Here is a 22,021-nt window from a genome sequence, read left to right on the forward strand (position 1 = left end):
TATAGTGATGTCATAGCCCTGAGACAAACAGCAGTCAAAGCTAGTTAAAATGAACTCTTTCTGGTCCTGCACAGAAGCAGCTGTGGCCTTCCTCTGAGCCAGTCTGCTTAGAGGCTATTGGGTTTAGAACAGCTCACCAAAGCTGTTCCTCTGAGAAAAGTGTCCACACTTCTGATAGATGATTTTTCTTTAGTGTTTTCTGAATTTGTGTTCTTTGTCCTTTGTATATGTGTGAATTGCGGCATTGATACATCTATCTGTTAAATAATAATCATAATTGACAGGTAGCATTGACTCCTGAGCAATCTACTTTTACAGTATTGTTTACTTGATTTTCATCTAAGACCTTGTAGTATAAGGTGAACGTTCCAGAGACATTTCTGTCTATCATTTTTATAATTTACATATGTTGACTTTGAGTTAAGAATATCCTTAAATATCTCTACTTTGACATTGTGACAATGTTCAGGACAGAATTTAACTCAGCATGCTTAGGAGTAGGCAATTCTATTTATGAACATATCTATACGTGAACATATCTATATGTGAACATATCATCTATATGTAAACATATCCAGACTCCCTCAGTAAAATCTCAATGCTTCCTTTGTTGAAGAAAAATATTGTTTTGGAAATAACTCATATGCTCTCCTTGCCTGACACAGGAGGCAAACAAATTATCCTCAGTTCTTCAGTCTTGGCTGATGTATGCGATGGATATTCTTGATAGTTAAACTGACTAATGTGATGGATAGTCTTGATAGTCAAACTGATTACACGTGGAATTAACTAAAACTGAAGGACTTTGGGTACTGGGCAGGATTTTTCTTAATTATAGCTTTTAATATGGGAAAGCCCTTCTTTAATCTGGATGTTTTGAGGTGATAAGATCCACCTTTAACCTAGGGCATAGCTTCTGGTAGCAGCCTACATGTATAAAGGACATTGAAGGTGGTAGTTTTTTCTCTTTGTCTGCTTGCCCTACCTCTGGCTAAGAAGGTGGGTTTTTTTTGTTTTTGTTTTTTTTTTGTTGTTGTTGTTGTTGTTTTTTCCTTACATTAGAGCCTACTTCTTTGGGATTCTGGTATATACTAAAGACCAACTGAGACGTTAAGCCACATGGACTGAACCACTATTGGATTCTTCATTTTTCCATTGGTAGACAGCCATTATTAGACTCGTTGGACAACAGACTGTCAGCCATTCTAATAAATCCACTTTCTACATACACAGAGAGATCATTCTCTCAGTTCTGTTCATCTTGAGAACCTTCACTAATACTTTTTTTTTTCACCTTCCCACGGAGGAAGGTGTGCCAGCTAACAGTAGTGCTCCACAGTGTTTATCACCTGTTTCCTGCTTTTCTCCCAGGCTTGTCTCATACCTACCAGGTGAGAAGTAGCTGTAGTTTACCTGAACCTAGTATGAAGCCACAAAACAAAACTCTTGTTTCCAAAAATCTCTCTAATTGTTAATGTCTTGTGCACCCTTCCACTTGTGGGACAGATTAATAGCTCCACTGCAAGATGAGTAATGGGCTAATCTACCTTGATTCTAGGAGGAAGAAAGGGAAGTGCCTACTGAGTGTTTTGAGAAGATCTCAGGCACTCTTTGAAGTCAGGACCGGGTGAGCAGAGTCACTGCCCATAAGGGGAGGGGCAGGCGGCTGAGCAGCCGGAGCCGGATTGATGGGTCTTCCCGGGACGGGTGGGAAATCTCTGTAGTTCTGGAAAAGATCCGGCTCTGGACTGGAAGCCTGGGCCGAGAACAGCTTCACTGAGTTACTTCTGTACACTCTAACCGCAAGGGAGGAGCTAATATCACTCAAGACTCACTGGCCAATCAGAGCGTTGAGGCAGACCTGCCAGTCAGAGGAGGCGGGTTCTTCCGGGTGCCGTAAGGTAGAATTCCGTTGAGTATCTGGGCAGGCTTGAATGGCTATGTGCATTGTGCTGTGATCCCTACTGTTGGGTGCTGTGAGGAAAGCTCAGGCAAGCTCCGAAGCTGCGACATGGTGAGCGCAGGGTGCTGAGCAGCGGAAGCTGATGTGGGTCTTTCCCGGGGCTGGGTGGTAACTGGCGACCAGATGCCTTGTGAGGTCCCTTGTGGTCCTAGCCACTCGCTGGACCCAGCGGAAGCCACTGAATAACTCTACTATGGGGGTTGCAACTGTGCAGAGCTTTTGGAAGAGTGGCTTGTGTGTAGAAACATCCTTGGCATGATGCCAAACTCGGAGAGCCCTAGTTTCAACAAGTTCTGTTTTTAGCACTTAGCATTAAGGTGCACGATCCATTGGATGTTAATTTTGTGGAGGTTGTAAAAGGCATCTTATGTGTTGGGTAGCAATCTAACATCCAGCTGTGATATAAAAGAGTAGAATTAATGATATAAAGGATTTACTAATGGTTAGGATATAATATAGTAAGTCACATCAAGTATAATTTAGCTGGAGGAGGACTGCCTGTAAAACACCCCACAGATAAGTAGTATGTTAACCAAGCCTGTTAGAGATTAGAGTGTTAGGATATGTTTGTTCACAAAGATTGTCCAGAAATATGGCTCCAAATCATAACAAAAGAAACAACCCTGATTTACAGCCAGCCACTAGGCCCATCCCCATATTAAAAAGCAGGCCTCTAACAAGCTGCCTGGTAAGGCATTACAGGATCACAATCAACATTATGGTCTGTGTGTCATAAAGGCTCAGTTTTCTTCTTGAGAAAGGTATAGTTCTGCCACGTGGGCAAGATGATACTAGGTGACAACCATTTGAAAAGGTAAAAACAAAACAAACAAACAAACAAACAAACAAAAAAAAACCAAAACCAAAACAAAAAAATCCCCACTGTTGTGTTGAGTGCTGGCCTGAACAAGCAAGGCTTTCCTAGAGGTTCCCTACGTATAGAGAGTGACAGTTCCTTCTGCAACTCTGTTGAGGTTTGGTCTGTTGCTCTGTGTTGTGAAGCTAAATTCTGTATAGGAAGGTCTAAGCCTATAAGTGAATTCTCACTATTACAAGTTTTTGTTGTACAAATCTTGTTTTTAATTTAAAACTATTGGTTAACTAAGTTAATATTTTACTAACTATATATTATTGATTAATATAATATATAAATATATATTACTGGTTAAATTAAAAAAAAACCTCGCTACAGCCAGTTAGTGGGGAGATTACAAGAAGGTGGGTTTTGAGTTACCTGATTGGGTGGAGAGCAAGAGGATGAATGGAGGGCCCATGAGGAGAGGTACCATGAGAGCAGAGGTACCATGGGCACTTAGCCAGGAGAAACAGCAAGTATTTGGGGCACATTGCTGGGGAGATAGCCAGGCCAGTAATTAGAAAAGCAGCTTATGGATTACTCCCCAGTAATTGTCAAAGTCAAATAAAATAACCATAATCTGAGTCTCATTTATTTGTAAGCTAGTGGGGAAAAGCATGAACTGGTTCTACTGCAAACCCAGGAACGTGCTTGCAGAGCCAGTAACAGGGCCTAGGCCTTGGGAGCTTTTCTTAAGGCCCTGAGGTATAGAGATAAAACAGCTCCTTCTCCAAAACCAGAAATATGCTTGGGAGAGCATATAGTCAGGGGCCAGGGCTTTTGGGAGACATTGTTTCAGAATCAGAACACAAGCCTTCCCACCACATGGGGCTGTGGTTATCAGTCCCAGGGCCATTATAAGGCTTGGTCAGTAATGTTCTTAAGATACCCAGAGTTCCCCTTGTTCAGCACTGTTTGATTGGACTTCTGAGTGTGTCTCATTGCGTGATACTTTCTGTTGACTTCTTAGATGTCTCCCATTTCCTTCCATTTCCCCATGTAAGTAGTATACAAAATGGTATTCTTAAGAAACTTACTTAAGCTTGTGTAAGACCTACCCACCACAGCTTTTATAAGATGTTTTTCATCATCTAGGACCTTCCACTTAGGATCCTGTCACTGAAGAATGACCTGCTATTTTAGGGCATGGGTGTATTTAAGAAATAATCTTGGGAATATCTTTGCTGTGTAAATTTCTCATTTGTTTCAGTGACTAGACTTTCAGTCTCCAGTCTATATTTAAATTGTTAAAAACACAACCTTTGACCTGAACCTAAAAGAGATGGAAGGTGACAGCATATGTGGAATGCAAAATTTGTCCTAGGCTGGCTTCTCTTTTTATATTAACCAGCGTACCTGGTCTTTGCTACTTTGGTTTCTTCTTTTTCCCACCCTTTATCCCTCCATGTTCCCCCTCCTGGCCCCTGTTTCACCTCCTATCATTAGATAGGAAAGAAACAAGGATAGAGGAGAAAGATCCTTGAATATTTTTTTTTTCCTTTTGTATGTTCTTTTACCACAGCTACTAACAAAACACGAACAACCTCTCTAAAAGACCAACAATCCCCCACCCTGCCTCTTGGGGTTCTCCCATTTATATACCCTCCAAAAAATTTCTGGAATTCCAAATGTGACACCATCAGAGAAATCTGTAGCTGATAAAACCATGCTTCTGCTAGAGCATAAGGCAAATCATGGTCAGTAGCTGCAGACAGTCAAAGCAACCTCATATTACTACATCTGTGATTATAATGAAAGCACATTCTTATATATTTGTGTTTTTTTTTAAAGAAACCAAAATTCCAGAGTTCTTAAAAATATCACTACAAACCAGGTTGGATGCAAGCTGTTATTAAAGGGATTTTATTTTAAAATAGTTTTTTAATTGTGTGTGGAGTGATTTCTCCCTGGGAAGGTATATTAATTCTAGAACAGCTGCATCTTCAGCCTTTCAGAAAAATGTTTCTGATACTCAGGTTAGCTTGATCCCAATCTCTTGCTCCTCAAAGCAATGACCTTGATTTCCTCTTGGATTAAACTTCCTAAATCAAAGGGTTGTATCATAACAGAGTTTTAAAATTATTCATTTGAAGCATGTAATCAGCTGTCCATTGGAGCAACAGGAGGAAGATTTGCATGTGGAGCATGCCTTCTGCCTTCAGACCAGAATAGGAGGAACAGTTTACTATGTACACTGCAGGGTGAAACAGGGTAAGCAATAGCTAGACCACATACTAAAGTTTAAGGGAGTCAGCTGCAGGGGTCACTATTGTGAAGAAGGACCTGATTCAGGCAGGGTGGTGATTTTGTAATTTTGTAGCATGTATCAATTCATGGATATGAATGAAAACAGACCAGATTGGTGGGTGTACAATTTGTGGAGGTTGTATTGAGCCAATGAATATTGAAGTTCCAATTAGGGGACTGTCTTAAGGAGGTATGTACAATCATCATTGACATAGTTAAAGTCAACTCAGGGTTGAAACATAGGCCTTTGGCTGTAGCTGTGAGTGTTAGGTTACAGGTTTTAGCAGCTAACATTGCACATGGGAGCAAGATCAGACAGTATCTTATTAATGCCATTTCGTCTATCACAGAATGGCCTGTTGTTTTCTAAAGTCAGTATAGCTATACATTTTTTCAATTATACCTATCTTTTAAGAAGCCATTGTTAGTATTACTTTTTAAATTTTATTTTCTTAATACATCACAGCTCTAATTTCTTACATATTTCTACTCTCCAGTGTTTCTGGTTCATTAAAAATGTTATTCCTTTTTCTCAAGTGTTTTGATTATTTGCTATTGCTTGGAATAATATCTTCTGTAGCTCAGACTTGCTTCATGTTATAGTTAAAACTTGTTTTAAACACCTAATCCTTGCCTCTGCTGTCCAGTGCCTAGAAGACAGTCCTGCAACTCCTTCCAGGCTTTGCCTTGACTGGTCAGTGAGAAGGAAGAGAGACTAGTGAATGGGTGTCCTTCTACCTCCCTGACTTTTTTAGGGGAATTAGAAATAAAGAGGGGTGTTGGAGGGATGGCTCAGCGGTTAAGAGTACTGATTGCTCTTCCACAGGTCCTGAGTTCAATTCCCAGCAACCACATGGTGGTTCACAACCATCTATAATGGGATCTGATGCCCTCTTATGTGTCTGGGGATAGTGACAATGTACTCACATACATAAAATAAATAAAGTTTAAAAAGAAAGAAAGAGGGACCTGTGTAAGAATTGAGTTCACTGACCACCTTTGAAGCTCAGAAAGGGGCAGGAAGAAATTACTGTAGTTATACTAGTTCAAACAACACAAAAGATCTTTACAAACTGGTGTGGCTGTTTTGAACAGCAATGCTATTTTTTTCCTGTCTGAAAGTGCACAGCCTGAGAGAAAAGATGTGAGTAATACTCGGTGTGCTCTAGTACATACGTCTAATCTCTGGAGAATATCGGATCATAAAGCTTGCTTCAACCTTTTAAAATAAATTTGAGATTATAATTAAATTATTTTAGCCTTCTCATTTCTCCCCACTCTTAAGTCTCAGACCCTGGGACAAATGGCTTAGGTGCCTGTTGAACAAATCAAAGCAGAGCTGGCTGTCAGGTTTCTCCAGCATTCCTCAGTCCCTACCTGTCACAGGGTAGGGATTAATCTAATCATTTTGGGTACCTGGTCTTTTCCATCTATCATTTACCTTCTAGGCCTCTTATTCTGACTCTCTCCTCTCTCATCTTCTCCTTACGTGGCTCAGGGTCAAGTCTACTCTAGACTCTCTCAAGATGCCCCTGCCATGGCTATGCTCTCCCTTTGCTAAATAATAACCTTTCTACTCCACCATAGGAGCAGTCATGTCTTTTCCTTTTTAAATTTCTTTTTTCATCACCTCCCATTTAGTGTTCCTTGATTCCAAATTTATAGCCATATTTTACTTCAGTTGTCACTACTGTTTCAGTCTGACTGAAATTTGGCTGTAGGACTTCCCAGCTGTGAGGAAAAGGGATGGCTCTACTGGACATTGAGTATGTAATGGAATGTACACACGAAGGACCCTGCCTTAGAAGACAAACAGGTCACCCTAAGAGAGTGGAAGATTCTACTAAAATACAAATTTACCAGAGTAGGGCTCTATTTGCCTCTAGGATGGAAACACAGAGCTGGGAAGGCCTGTGCTGAGTCATTTAATCTCTAATCCTCCAGTAGGTAAACTTCTAATGTCATGAGCCAATGAGGGCCTCTGGGCAGGCTAGTAATCAGGAGGAGCACCAGTGGGAGGTAGCTTGCATGTTTTCTCCATATTCTCCCTGATGCAGTTTATCAGAGAGCTGTGCGGGAGACCACAAGCCATTACATGGTGAGTGTGGCAGCCACTGGGAAGAGCAGGTTGGCTAAGCTATTGAAGTCCAATCTGATTGGACTGGGATGGACTGGGAACCTGACTGTGGTTCTGTTGATATATGTGGTGACCTGGACGAAGGGCCTTGGAATCTGAGTCTGCCTGAGTATAATTTCCCTTAGGGGTAGGAGGCTCTGCAGCTTTTGCCATAGGAAGCTGTGTTGCTTATAATATCTGTGCCCAGTGTGCACACACAAGTATTGCTTTTGGTGTTCAGTATGAAGACTTCAAAATCAAAGGTCTGGTTTCTAGAAGTTCTGAACATTGCTTGCACATTCAGTTTTGCATGATAAATTTTATAAATCATTTTGAAACTGGTAGAGAGGAGGTGATGGGCATCATCCTTCAGCAATATTTGATTAAAATCTGTTTACCTTTCCACTACCACCAGCCACAATAGCATGATTCAGGGAAATTCAGTTTCAGGGTACAAAAGGAGTTTTGGAGATGCAGAGGTTTTTCAGGTGTATATGGTGGTATGCCAGTGGGTAGGGGAGATTCCACATTATGTGCTATAATCCATGTGGCAGGAAGCAGACATTAAATTATTCTTCAACATTGGATTATGTGTGAGCTCAGTGGGGCTGGATTTGTGTAAGATCACAACGGGGCAAGGAGGGCTGCTGATCCATAGCCCACCTTTCTGATCACATCCATTTCTAAAGAGAGTTCTAGAGCATGGGGCTTCTCTCTTTGCAAGAAAGATCAGTAGTAGCTGGAGGTCAAAAATATAACAGTTTAGGGGTCATTTTGAGTTATTTTTGTGGGAGTTGTGATGTGTGTGTTTATTTAATTTGTATACACATGCGATCATAGGTAACATTGATCAAGTTCACATTTTTCCTGACCAAGTTTTTATAGGTCTTTTAATTAAAACTTGACTGTAATATGGGCCTTATGTTCTTGGCTTTTCCTCTACATCCCTTTATTCTTTCACAAATATGGTAAACCCTTTGATTGTTGTAGCTTTGTGGTTAATATAGAAGTCACATTGTGCCAAAATATGTGTTACTTCTTCATAATCCTGTTGACAATTCTGAGGTTTTTCACATGGCACATAGCTTTGGAATCAGCTTTCCTGTTATAAATTGTTAGGAATTTTCTTTAGATTGCTTTGAATTTATGTTGCAAATTGAACATACCCAACATCCTTTTATCTTTTTTTCTTTTGGGAAATATTACTTTCATGGTGTTGTTTACAGTTGTATAAGTGGCTAAAAGATAGATATTCTACATAAGCATTCATTTAGCAAAATACAGTAAGTGTGTGAAACTGAAACTGATATGAAATAATATACAAAACCATAGAAAGAGGACTGTAGTAGAGACTGTAGTGACACAGAATACATTGTTAGGGTCACATAAATGCTATCTCACTAAGTGTGATTTGATTGAGAAAACAAAAGTGAAAATAAAACATGGTCCAGAGTTGAACAAAGATTCTTGATGTGACACAAGATTGTGTGTTACCATGCAAAATAAACTCTGATAGCAGTACATTGGGATTTTCCACAGTTATCAACAAAAATTGGTTAAAACCATGTTGTGTTGTTATAGTTGATGTAAAATTACACATACTTAATGTATGTAATATAATACCTACACCAAAGTAACCCCGTTGTACAGAGTTCTCATAAAAATGACAGAATCAACATGGATCCATATAGCAATCTTCTCAGTGTATTTTCTACATAATTGAAATTAGCATTGAGATGAATCAGAATTGTCATGTTCATTGCAGTTATATTCACGGTGGCCTAATATGAAAATAACCTCAATGCTCATTTGTTGAGGACAAGCTGGGTGCCTCAGGAGGACATTGTGCTAAAGGAATGAAGACAATAGCAATGGTTAAAAGATTATGTACTTGTGCTCTTGGGAGGCAGAGGCAGGCAGATTTCTGAGTTGGAGGCCAGCCTGGTCTATAGAGTGAGTTCCAGGACGGCCCAGCTACACAGAGAAACCCTGTCTCAAAAAAACAAAACAAAACAAAACAAACAAACAAACAAAAAAGATTATGCACTTGTAAAGACTCTCACAGTCAGTGCTGTATTGGTCATAAAACAGCAGGTAATTACAGTTTATGCTGTATCATCCTATTTCTTTCTCCCATCTGATTTTAATCTTTAGGGATTTCTCTCTTTTTTTAAACCAATCTTTATTTTAATCATGACAATAAACTAAATGTGACTATTATCCTTACTTCATAAATATTACTCTTAAAATAGAAAGAGACTTACCATACAACACACTGTATACTTAATAATGAAGAGCTAAGGTTAGATGAACTATTATTTTTTTTTTTACAATTTTTTTTATTGGGTATTATATTTACAGTTCAGACTTTATTCCCTTACCCCATTCCCCCCCCCCAGGAACCCCCGATACCATCCCCCCCTCCTGCTTCTATAAGGATATGCCCCCACCTACCCCCCCACTCCCACCTCCCCACTCTTGAATTCCCCCCAACTCGGTGTCCAGCCTTCATGGGACCAAGGATCTCCTCTCCCATCTATGCCCAAGAAGGCCATCTTCCCCTACATATGCAGCTGGAGTTATGGGTCCCTCCCTATGTGCTCCCAGACTGGTGGTTTAGACCCTGGGGAGCTCTGGTTGGTTGGTATTGTTGCTCTCCTCATGGGGCTACAAACCCTTTTAGCTCCTTCAATCTTCTCTCTAACTTCTCCATTGGGAACTTTAGGGAACTCTTATTTGTCAGATGGATGTGAGAGCTTCAGCTATCTTGTCTACATTGCAGGTAGCAATATAAAATGGAGGGCAGAAAGCACAGAATCTAGCCAAAGCTTCACCTTCAAAGGGCTTTTTTCTAATGTTCTTTTAAAACATTAAGTAGAGAAGAGAAATTAAATATCAAGCTTTTGTACCAAGAGTTGTTATAGAGATGAGAAGCAAATGTGCTATTATAGTGTACTGTAAAAATGCAGGAAGTGGCTTTTTTGGATGGCATGAGGGCATTCTGCCAATGAGTCATACTGCCTGAAAAGGGAAAAATGAAGTTAAGAAACAGAGTTACTGTTTTGTTTGAATTTAAATAATGACAATAAGTTACAGTTGAACAAAAATGTAATAGTTTTAGATAAGTGATTAATCTCTTTGCTTTCTCTGCATTAAATAACCATTTAATAACAGCCAGGGCTACACAGAGAAACCCTGTCTCGAAAAACCAAAAAAAAAAAAAAAAAAAAAAAAAACCCTATCTTAGATGGCATCACTTTCATTTTGCTTTGGAGAATGATATAAAAATTTTTAAACATTTTTTATATCAGTTTGTTTATTTTTAATGTATAATTAATGTAGCAATTTTTATAACATCACATATTTATTTCTAATACTTGTTTGAATAGTTATTCAAACATTAATTTTTCTTAAAAGAAGCAAGAATATTTCTTTGGAATGAAATGAGAAGAAAGCTCTGTAATTCCACAATCTAAACTAGTAAAAGCTAACATAAGAAAATGACCTGCTTTTGTTTCCTGTATATGTATTTCACATTGCTGATAGCAAAATTTCTGATTTCACAGATATAGACTGGGCCTAAGAATGAACTTGTCATGAACTCCTGTGCTGCAGAGTATTTGTTCACATTGTGAACTCTGAGACTGTCTAATTTACTGGGGGAAACAAGCTGTTTCTTTTTTCTTTTTTTTCTTTTTTTGGTTTTTCGAGACAGGGTTTCTCTGTGTAGCCCTGGCTGTCCTGGAACTCACTCTGTAGACCAGGCTGGCCTCGAACTCAGAAATCCGCCTGCCTCTGCCTCCCAAGTGCTGGGATTAAAGGCGTGCACCACCACCGCCCGGCCGAAACAAGCTGTTTCTAATTGTGATGTGACTCAGTACTTAGTACACACTTTTGCTCTCAAATGATTACAGTAAAGTTAGTTTTAGAAGGAAGCACTTTTGTTTGAAAGTGATGTCTGATTGAGTGGCTGACAAAATGACTCAGGGAAAGATCTGACAGAATATGATATGCCCAACTTTCAAGAGAACAAAGAGGAAAGAGAACAACATAAGAGCAGCACAGAGGGTGAGAGGAGGAGGCAGTTTTACCTGGGGAGTTTTACAGAGACACACTAAAGAGAACAAGCTGTATACAGCCAAAATGAGAATAGGTCAGAAGATGAGAACAGATTGCTAGAGTTTGTTTGAGGCCAAGTAAGTATAGCAATTCAGTCAGAAGTGAAAGAAGCCAGTTTGAATCAGTTAGCATGAAGAAGAGTTTGTGCCAGAACAGCTGAGTTGACCAGCCAGCCAGTATTTAGAAACAAAAAGAAAGGGTGAGTTTATTCAGCAGTAAGTGTCAGAGGCCAGAACTATTCTAGACCTAGATAAGATTGTATAGAGGGTAGAAGCTCCCAGGACTAGGCTTAGGCTAGCAAATGGAGGCAGTAAGCCTCCCAGAGGACAGTTAAGTCAGGTGAATAAAAGAAACCTTTACACCCCTGTGTGATGGTCACCTTCTACACAAACAGAATGAGAACATGTCACAATCATGCTTTCTCTGTCTTTACTATTTTACTTTTTTTGTTCATTATTTCTTTCCTTCTCCACATTTTCATTTAAGCAATATTGAATTAATTTTTAATTAAAAAATAGATTCTTCTCTCACACAGTATATCCTGACCACCGTTTTTCCTTCCTCCACTCCTCCCAGCTACTCGCCACCTTCCCTACACTCCTCTCCTCAAGATCTATCCCCCCTTCCTCTATTTCTTTTTTAGAAAGGAACAGGCCTCTAAGAGAGGGCAGCCAAACAGGACAAAACAAGATAGAAAAAGAAAAGGTGAAAGCCTTGATATTGAGGTGGGACAAGGCAACCTGATAGGAGGAAAAGAGTTTTAAGATCAAGCAAAACAATCAAAGTTATACCTGCTCCCATTGTTTGGAGTCCCACAAAACACCAAACTGACAGCCATAAAATATGAGCAGAGGACCTGGCACAGACCCATGTTGTCCCCATGCTTGCCACTTAAGCCTCTGTAAGGTTCTTGGAAATTCAGGCAGTATTAGGCATGGGGTCTCTCTCATGTTAAGGGCCTCAAGTTAAATCAAACATTGGTTGGCCACTCAAACAACTTTGTTACCATCATGCCCCAGCACATCTTGCAATTGAAGGTGGAGGGTTTTGTAGCTGGGTTGGTGTCCAAGTTTCTCTTTCTGTAGCCCCATCTCTGAGGACAAATTTCACAAAATTCACTAAATGTAGAGGTCATTCTGGGTTGGTGTCCAGGTTTCTCTTTCTGTACCTTCTCTCCTCAAAGAGACTAGAATACAGAGGTGAAGTCTCCAAACCTGAACCCATATGAACTATACATTCAGTGAACTTTGTGGAATTTGTCCTCAGAGATGGGTTCATGCTCTCACTTTCTGAGAGCAAAGTTTTGTAGTATCATCAGCATGGGTTGTTTAAGCATCTCCAAGGGACCTCCTTGGCCAACAACTCAACCAAGTTTAACCGGTTCTCAACATTGAAGCCCTGCCTGGCTGCAAAAGATGGCCAGTTCAGACTCCATATCCTCCATTATTAGGAGTCTTCATTAGCATTGCCCTCATAGATTCCAGGAAGTTGCCATTGCACTGGGTTTCTACACTAACCCCCAAATGTCCCCTAATTCCAGATGTTTTCCCTGTACTGTACTCTCTTCCTTTATCCTCTTGCCCCCCCCAACTGATCACCCTCACTCCTGTTTCTATCAAACCACAGTCTACTCACAGAAACTATTTCTCCTTTAGAGAGATATCCATGTTCCACACCCACCCCAATATCCCTCCTCTTTATCTAGCTCTCTAGGTTTGTGGAGTATAGCTTGATTATTATTTACCTAATAGGTAATATTATAAGTGAATGCATACCATATCAGGGTTGCCTCCCTTAGGGTGATTTTTTTTCTAGTTTCCTTCATTTGCTTGTAAATTAATGATGTCTTTTTTTTTTAACAGCTAAGTGAAGTGATACTACACTATTTACACTATTGTGTAAATTACCACAATTTGTTTATCCACTCTTCAGTTGAGGGACATCAAAGTTATATCAAGTTTCATAGTATATATATTCAGAATATATATACTATGAAAATATTTGAGCAAGTGTCCTTATGGTAGGATGGAGCACCTTTTGTATAGATACTCAAGAGCAGTATAGCTGGGTCATGAGGTACATGGATTCTCAGTTTTTTGAGGAACTAGAAACTAGAGAAAATCACCCTAAGAGAGGTAACCCTGATATGGTATGCATTCACTTGTAAGTAAATATTACCTATTAGATAAATAATAATCAAGCTATACTCCACAAACCCAGAGAACTAGGTAAAGAGGAAGGATATTGGAGTGGGTGTGGAACATGGATATCTCTCTAAAGGAGAAATAGTTTCTGTAATAATCTGAGGAATATTCTGAGGAAATACTAATTTCTATAGTGTCTGTATTAGTTTGTACTCCCGCAAGCTGTAGAACAGTGTTCTCCTTTCTTCACATCTTTGCTAGCATGAGCTGTCACTTGTATTATTGATCTTAGACATTTTGACATGTGTAAGATGGTGAAGATTTCTTTAAGTCTTTGTCAGCCATTTGAGATTCTTCTGTTGATAATTCTCTGTTTAGATCTATACGCCAGTTTAAAATGGATTTTTTGCTTTGGAAAGTCTAGTTTCTCGAGGTCTTTATATATTTTGTATATTATACCTCTATAAGATGTGAATCTGGTAAAAAAAAAAAGTCTTTTCTCATTCTTTAAGCAGCCTCTTTGTCCAATTGACTGAGTTTTTGCCATTTCCAATCCGTTTTCTATTATTGGCAAAGAAAAAAAAAAAAACTGAGTGCACAGGATGACTACTGGCCTGTAATTTCTTTGATATTTTTTATAATTCTTATTTAAAATATTTATAGGTCTGTCTTTCTGTTTCCTTTTATTTGTGCAATCTATGTTGTATCATTTTATTCATAATCTAATTATATTATTTCTTCTCTGGAAAATGATAAACCATTACCAATTTTTGGCTTCTGAAAATCTGCTATATTATGCTATGAGTTTCTTGAATTTTTGATAGTTTGGAGACTTTCTGTTGAGAAACAGTTTTAGTTTCCTTAAAAGACTTGCCTCTCCTCATTTCTTGACAAAATTGTGTTTCCTGATTGTTGCAATCATCAATGTTTGGGTTTTTTCTACTTAAGTGATTCATATAGTTAGCACATTGGATTTTGGTTTTTAAAACTTTCTCATGTATTATTGTCTCTGTGTCCTAATTAGCTTCAGATGTCAACATCTTAGAGCCTATAGTCCTTAGAGCCTGAGGGATTCTCACTTGAGGGCATGCCCTCATTAAAATGACTGGATGCTGTATCAGTGAAAGATTGTGTTCAGTGAAGATTGATTTGAGAAGGTTCTTCCACAGAGGGTGGCAGTATCCCTAAGCAACTGTGCCTGGGCTAGATAAGAGAGCTAGGTGAGCATGAGACAGTGACCAAGCAAAAGGGAAAGTCATTAAAGAATATTTTCCCATAGTTTTTGCCTTCATGTTCTTGAAGCTTGAGTTTCTATACTAAGTTTCCAAAATGATGGACTATGATCTGACAGGACCAAACACAAGTAAACCTGGTCATTACCTGAGAGGACTTTGGTTAGAAGATTCAATCATAGTAGCAGAGAAGCAAGTCAGAACAACAAACAACAACAACAAAATGGTATGCAAAAAAGTGATTTGCTGTTGGACAGAACCTGGGAATGTGGGAAATAACAGAACTTGAGATAGCAAATGGAATAGAAAGCTATACTCAGAGTTTAATCAACTGTTCTTGTAGCACCTGGAAGATCAGAGCATTGCTAGTAATGCAAACAGAAGTTGAGGTCATAGGATTTCAGTGGAAAATAGACTCCATGAAAAATTTAGCTAGAAGTCATTTGTGTGGCATCTTTCTTATTCTGCCTATGCCCTGAAAAATTCAGTGAGGTAGAATTTAAAATAATGGGCTGACTTCTTAGATGACATATTGAATCTGTTGAATGGTTATTACTAGTGACTCATTCAGGACTACAGTGAAAAACAAGCAACTAGTTGGGCAGAAATAAATACAGCATGTGGTTTGTAGAGAAAAACAACACTGGGTAATTTCAGATGAGAGTCAAATGCTGAATGAAAAGCATGTATTTTCAAAGAGATTATCACCATTACAGGATTTGAAGCCTAAGAAGGTGACCAAAGGGAAACACTCGTTCCAGCCAAGTCTTCAATTAATGGAAGGAGTAGGTAAAGTGATTCTTAGTCCCAGGAAGGAACTTCATAAAAAACCTGCTACAACTGTGGTCCAAGCATGGCAGGGTCCATCCCCACTTAGAATTCAAATTGGCAGGATCACCCAAGTTCTGGACAAGAAAGATGCAAAATTTAAGGTCATGGATTCTTCCTCTGTGGTTTCATTTCAGCAGTGTTACAGCTATCTGTGTTTGGCAGAGTCAGAGACCCAGAGAAGGATGATATTGTAAAAGTATATTGCATGAAACTGTGAAAATGAAGCCTGAGTTGCATTGTGAGACCAAAAGATGTTGAAATACCTAAGTTATGAGACACCTGCAATGGAGAGCTGCATATAGGGAGTGGGAGTAACTAAATTGAGAGGTGTATGAGAAGTTGCAGGGATAGGACCATCATCTAAGGCTTTTGAAACTGAGGCCCCATGTGTCTGAGGCAGAGAGCTACAGAATTTGTTTTTTTGTCCTGCTGGATTTCTTGCTTTGGTTCAATCTTCTCTCACTATGTACACATTCCTATCTATTAGAATGGGAAGGGGTATTCTGTGCCTTTGTATGTTGGAAAGATATAACTTGTTTTTTAATTTTACAAGATATGGTAACCAAGAGATGATGTCAGAAGAGAATTTGGACATTTGAACAGTATACGAGCTCCTGAAGACTATTAGGATCATTGAAGTTACCTACGAGCCTATAATGACCAAGGATCAGAATGTTGGTGATTGAGGCAAGAAGCTCCCAGATAGGATGTCTTTGAACACTTGTCTCTTCCTTGTGGCTTTCTTTGGGGAGCTTATTGAAACTTTTGTAGGAGTAACCTTTCTAGATTTCTTATAGGGGATGGGATTTGAGTGTCTATAGATTCAACCTGTTTTATGTTTTGTGTATGTGTGTGTCTACTGTGTTGTGGTTGAAATTGATCAGCCAGCTTCTGTCTCATGCTGTCATGCCTTCACTTTTATAGACTCTATCCTTGAATCACATAAGATGAGTAGAAGCAATTGTTATTCAATGCTAAGCTGTTTTGCAAACCTGGCCTTTTTATATTTTTAATTTAGTTGGTCTTGTTTTTGAAGACAAAATTTCTCTGTGTAGTTCTGGCTGTACTGAATGTAGGTTTGTAGAACATGTAGGCCTTGAAATAAAACGTTCACCTGACTCTAGCTCCTGAGTGCTGGGATTAAATGTGGGCCAACATGCCCGGCTTTTTGTTTGTTTGTTTTTATCTTATTGGCTGATGGGCTGGAATGTAGGTGTTGATACATGTCAAATATATGCTATTGTGTTTATCTTCATCCACATTGTGAATTTTGAAATTTGGCAGAGAGAATATTCTATTTCTCAGAATGGCATGTATTTATGACCTTAATACTGCCTAAGCTTTACTGCCTGAGCTTTCTGAATCATTGAATTGCAGGTGCAAAATATTCTTCCTACCTGCTTTGTGTATGTTGATTTTTTAAAAAATGAATATGAGTATTTTGCCTGTATGTATGAATATGCACCTCATGTGTGACTTGTTTTCATAATAGTCTGAAGATAGCCTCAGAGTTCCTGAACTTAGAGTAATAGATATCTTGATCCCCCTTCTAAGTACAGGCAATTGAGCCCAATTATTTACAAGACCAGCAAGAGCTGGTCTCTGCTGAGGCAGCACTGCTGAGCCATCTCTCCTGCCCTATGTTCCTTACTTAGGGTCAACATTACATTGCCAGTATTTTTCATCTGTCCATTTGTAACTGTTTGAACATGCATCCTCTTTTAGTAAGATCTCATTAATGCTACAGTTTAAACTGGGGAACTTTAGAATTCTGGAGGATGAATACAGAACTGGAGTGAATGTATAATTCTTTGTAGGAACTTCAGTAAAAACCCCTGAGTTCCTTCTGTCTTTTTTGATTGTTTGGTTGATTTTTACAGGGGATACAGGGTCTTAAGTTGTACCTCTGGCTGTCCTGGATAAACCAGGCTGGCATCCAACTCAATAAGATACACCTGTCTCTGCCTCCTGAATGCTAGGATTAAAGGCATGATCCAGTACACCCAGCTTGCACATAATTTTTTGTAGTTAGTAATTGTTCATATAACTTCTCTGCTATATGCCCAGTACTATTTGTCCTCCCAACCCTCTCTGTTAATTGGTATTTCTCTTGCAAGGCTATATCCTATTCAAAGGATGCAGAGGTGAACCTTATTATTCAGCTTCTTTCTAAGATCACTTAGTGATTACATTAAAACTTGTGGGTCAAAAAATAAATGGGGGAAGCTCCAGAATTATGAGAATATATTGTCAGTGAAGTATACACTTACAGTGTTGTCAGTATCATGTTTTTTTTTGTATACATGTGTGGGATATTTTAGAATGCAATGACCTATGATGATGTGCATGTGAACTTCACTCAAGAAGAATGGGCTTTGTTGGATCCTTCACAGAAGAGTCTCTACAAAGATGTCATGCTGGAGACCTACAAAAACCTCACTGCTATAGGTAAGACAATAAATTTTCTTTAATTTTTTTTAAAATAAGGAAACAACTGTTTCTTTGTTATTCATGGTCTTCTGTAATTTCAGTTGACAACAAGGACAAATATGGTGAACAAATCAAGTTCACTGAAGAGAGTAACTTAAATTTTGCCTAATTTCCAATAATATGTCATACATTTTCTGGTACTATATTTTAGGCTACAATTGGGAAGACCATAATATTGAAGAACATTGTCAAGGTTCTAGAAGACATGCAAGGTAATTTTCATATGCAAGTTGGTATGAATTTGCCTCTAAAGAAATTTTAATGTGCCTTGAAAGTTTTAAAGAAAAGCAACAGTGTAAAAAAAAAAGCACTTCTTTAAGTGTATTGATGATTATTAAATTCTCACAAATTCATGTACCTCAGTATCAGTTATCTGATTTGTATTTGCAATGCATTCCTCTAAGAATGAAGAAAAGGAAGCAATGCCTTAACAGATATTACCATTTGAATCATAGCTCAATATAAGAAACTATTTGGAATAAGACTTCCATTTTGAGTAGGGGTCAAGTAAAGTTTAAGTTTCTAAGACCTTCCTGGAAATTGACATCCTACTTAGTAAAAAGAGACATGTATGGACAACTGATGCCCTGGTTGGCAAGTTAGGACACGAATGTTAGACAAAATCCACCCTGGTTCACAAGTTAAGACATGAATGTCAGACAAGGCAAACCCATAACACAGTTGAGTAACCCAACCAGTGGGAGGAGGATAAGTGAACAACCAATCTATTTAGTGTCATATCACTCCCATACTGCAAAAGATACACACATTGAATGGGTAATAAATATATGTTTCTAATAAGCAAATATTCCATAGTAAAGGTGGCATTACTTTTATACTTGTAGTAACATTGCTAAGTTGGTGAGAGCAGCAGTTTATGAGAGTAAAGAATGTTGTTGGGGAGAAAACTTAATCACTATACCTATCACATGTCTATGATGAACAAAAAGCCAAACTATAAATGCAATGTGGAAATATTTCATTTGTTATTCTTCTTTTAATAGGTCTATCATGTATCACAATGAATACAAGCCATATGAATGTAGGGATATTGAAAGAAACAATGTACCCCTCTCTCAGAACAATTAGAACATATGTAGCATTCCCCATTTTAGTAAACTTTCACAATATGATAAAAATTTATAATTAGTTGGTTTTCCAACTTCATTAGGAATACATCCAAAAACTCACACTGTAGAAAATCCCTATGAATACTAGAAATGTGGAAATTCTTTTCTGTTTGTCCTGGTTCACATTGCCAATGTACTATGCAAATGTAGTGTATTTCACACTATAGGAAGATTTATGAATGCACTTAGTGTGGTAAAGCTCTGAGTTCTTCCAGTTCCCTTCAAATATGTGAAAAACCTCATGTAGAAAAAGGATGCTGTAAATGTGAGCCATGTAATAAATGTTCTTATAATTCCAGGTATCCTCAAAGACACAAAACAACCCACAATGAAGGGAAAAACATAAATGTAAACAAAGTGATATAACCTTTAAGATCTGATTCCTCTTTACAACTATACCAAATTGTAAAATTAATTCCTTCAGATAAAGGATTCATCAGTGTAATGAATGTGGTAAACCTTTCACATATGCCAATTATCTTTGCAGGCATGAAAGAAGTCGTACTGGAGAGAAACCTTACAAATGTAATGAATGTGATAAATCCTTTTCACGACACTGTAGTCTCCGAATACATAAAACAACACATACTGGAGAGAAACCTTATAAATGTAAGCAATGTGGTAAATCTTTTGCTTCTCATGGTCAACTTCAAAGGCATGAAATAATTCATACTGGAGAGAAACCTTATAAATGTAATCAGTGTGGTAAAGCCTTTGTATGTCACAGTAATCTCCGAATACATAAAAGAACACATACTGGAGAGAAACCTTATAGATGTAATCAGTGTGGTAAAGCCTTTGCATGTCACAGTAATCTCCGAATACATAAAAGAACACATACTGGAGAGAAACCTTATGAATGTGAGCAATGTGGTAAAGCCTTTGCCTATCAAGATTATCTTCAAATACATAAAAGAACACATACTGGAGAGAAACCCTATGACTGTAATCAATGTGATAAAGCCTTTGCATGTCACAATAGTCTCCGAAGACATAAAAGAACACATACTGGAGAGAAACCCTACAAATGTAACCAATGTAGTAAAGCCTTTGCAAGTCACGGAAATCTCCGAATACATAAAAGAACTCATACTGGAGAGAAACCTTACAAATGTAATCAGTGTGGTAAAGCTTTTGCATATCATAGTTATCTTCAAATACATAAAAGAACACACACTGGAGAGAAACCCTACAAATGTAACCAATGTGGTAAAGCCTTTGCATATCGTTGTGAACTTCAAAGACATGAAAGAATTCATACTGGAGAGAAACCTTACAAATGTAATCAATGTGGTAAATCTTTTGCATATCACAGTAGTCTCCGAATACATAAAAGAACACATACTGGAGAGAAACCATATGAATGTCATCAATGTGGTGAAGCTTTTTCATATCTTTATGAACTTCAAAGACATGAAAGAATTCATACTGGAGAGAATCCTTACAAATGTAATCAATGTAGTAAAGCCTTTGCATGTCACGGTAGTCTCCAAATACATAAAAGAACACATACTGAAGAGAAACCGTATGAATGTAATCAATGTGGTGAAGCCTTTCCATATCTTTATAAACTTCAAAGACATGAAAGAGTTCATACTGGAGAGAATACTTACAAATGTTATCAATGTGGTAAAGCCTTTGTATGTCATGGTAGTCTCCAAATACATAGAAGAAAACATAGAGGCGAGAAACCTTATGAATGTAAGCAATGTGGTAAAGCCTTTGCCTATCACGGTCGACTTCAAAGTCATGAAAGAATTCATACTGAAGAGGAACTTTACAAATGTAATCAATGTGGTAAAGCCTTTGCATGTCATAGTAATCTCCAAAGACATAAAGGAACACATACTGGAGAGAAACCTTATGAATATGTTTAATATAGTGAAGCCTTTGCATACTTTTATAGTCCTTATTATCACAAAAGTATTCATTCTGGAGAGAAAACCTATGAATGGAAGCTTTTCTCATCCATGTTGTGGGTAAACTGAGGCAGACAGCCTTTGGGGGTCATTGTTTAGAGCTGCTGATGGGGGTGGATCCAGATACTTACAGGGGCTACTGCCAATGGCAGCCAGCAATTGGAGAAGTTACTCCACAGACTATTCTCTGAGGGAACAAAGCTTATTTACTGGGGCTAGTACTCCCTCTGCCAGGAGAAAAACTATGAACTCTTTTAACTTCTGGCAAGAAAGAGAAGGAAAGAGAAAATTCATACACACACACACACACACACACACACACACACATACACACACATACACACACACACAGAGTTGATGGAAGAAAACACAAAGTCCAATAACATATATATATATATATATATATATATATATATATATATATATATATACACACACACACACACACACACACACACACACACATACATACATACATAACTACAGACAGGCATATACACATCCACACACAGAATGGTTAGAGCAAAGCTCAAGCAAGCAAGTGCCAAGCATTTCATACACACATACATACACACATACACACATTTAGTGAATGGAGCAAGCACCAACACATACCCAGACAAGCTTTATACATATACACATATATACACATAGTTGATGTGTAGAAGGATCAATGTTCCAAGCTCCATTTACATAAACCTTACACATATACATATACACATATACATGCATACACATAGTTGATGGATGGAAGGAACAATGTTCCAACCCTCCATTCTTTATTTTTTTCTCTATAGCGTATATATCCCAGCAAAATCTTTCAAGCAATATAGAATTGCAAAATGATTACATTTTAGTTTTCTTCTAGTAAATTATTATGGATAAACTGTTTTCACCAATACCTTTACAAAAATAAAATTATTCCCCCAAACTTATGTACATTTATAACTAAGCAACTTGTTATAGATTAACAA

General features: G+C 38.1%; 1 protein-coding gene across 1 annotated transcript; it reads left to right on the top strand.

Annotated features, from left to right (window-relative positions):
- The first annotated feature begins 1,878 nt into the window (after window positions 1-1,878).
- On the top strand, window positions 1,879-21,512 carry LOC117720139 (uncharacterized). Its single transcript, XM_034518607.2, has 4 exons — window positions 1,879-2,014; window positions 17,830-17,956; window positions 18,150-18,210; window positions 19,616-21,512. The coding sequence occupies exons 1-4, from the start codon at window positions 2,012-2,014 to the stop codon at window positions 21,003-21,005; spliced, it is 1,581 nt and encodes a 526-aa protein (XP_034374498.1). The 5' UTR covers window positions 1,879-2,011; the 3' UTR covers window positions 21,006-21,512.
- The last annotated feature ends 509 nt before the right edge of the window (window positions 21,513-22,021 follow it).

This window comes from Arvicanthis niloticus, chromosome 14 (genome assembly GCF_011762505.2).
Source record: "Arvicanthis niloticus isolate mArvNil1 chromosome 14, mArvNil1.pat.X, whole genome shotgun sequence".
NCBI classification, from domain to species: domain Eukaryota; kingdom Metazoa; phylum Chordata; class Mammalia; order Rodentia; family Muridae; genus Arvicanthis; species Arvicanthis niloticus.

Excerpts from the sequence above, each read along its gene's own strand:
- LOC117720139 (XM_034518607.2), top strand. Across the intron at positions 17,957-18,149 it reads CAAAAACCTCACTGCTATAG|GCTACAATTGGGAAGACCAT; the intron begins GTAAGACAATAA and ends ACTATATTTTAG. Across the intron at positions 18,211-19,615 it reads GGTTCTAGAAGACATGCAAG|GCATGAAAGAAGTCGTACTG; the intron begins GTAATTTTCATA and ends TTATCTTTGCAG.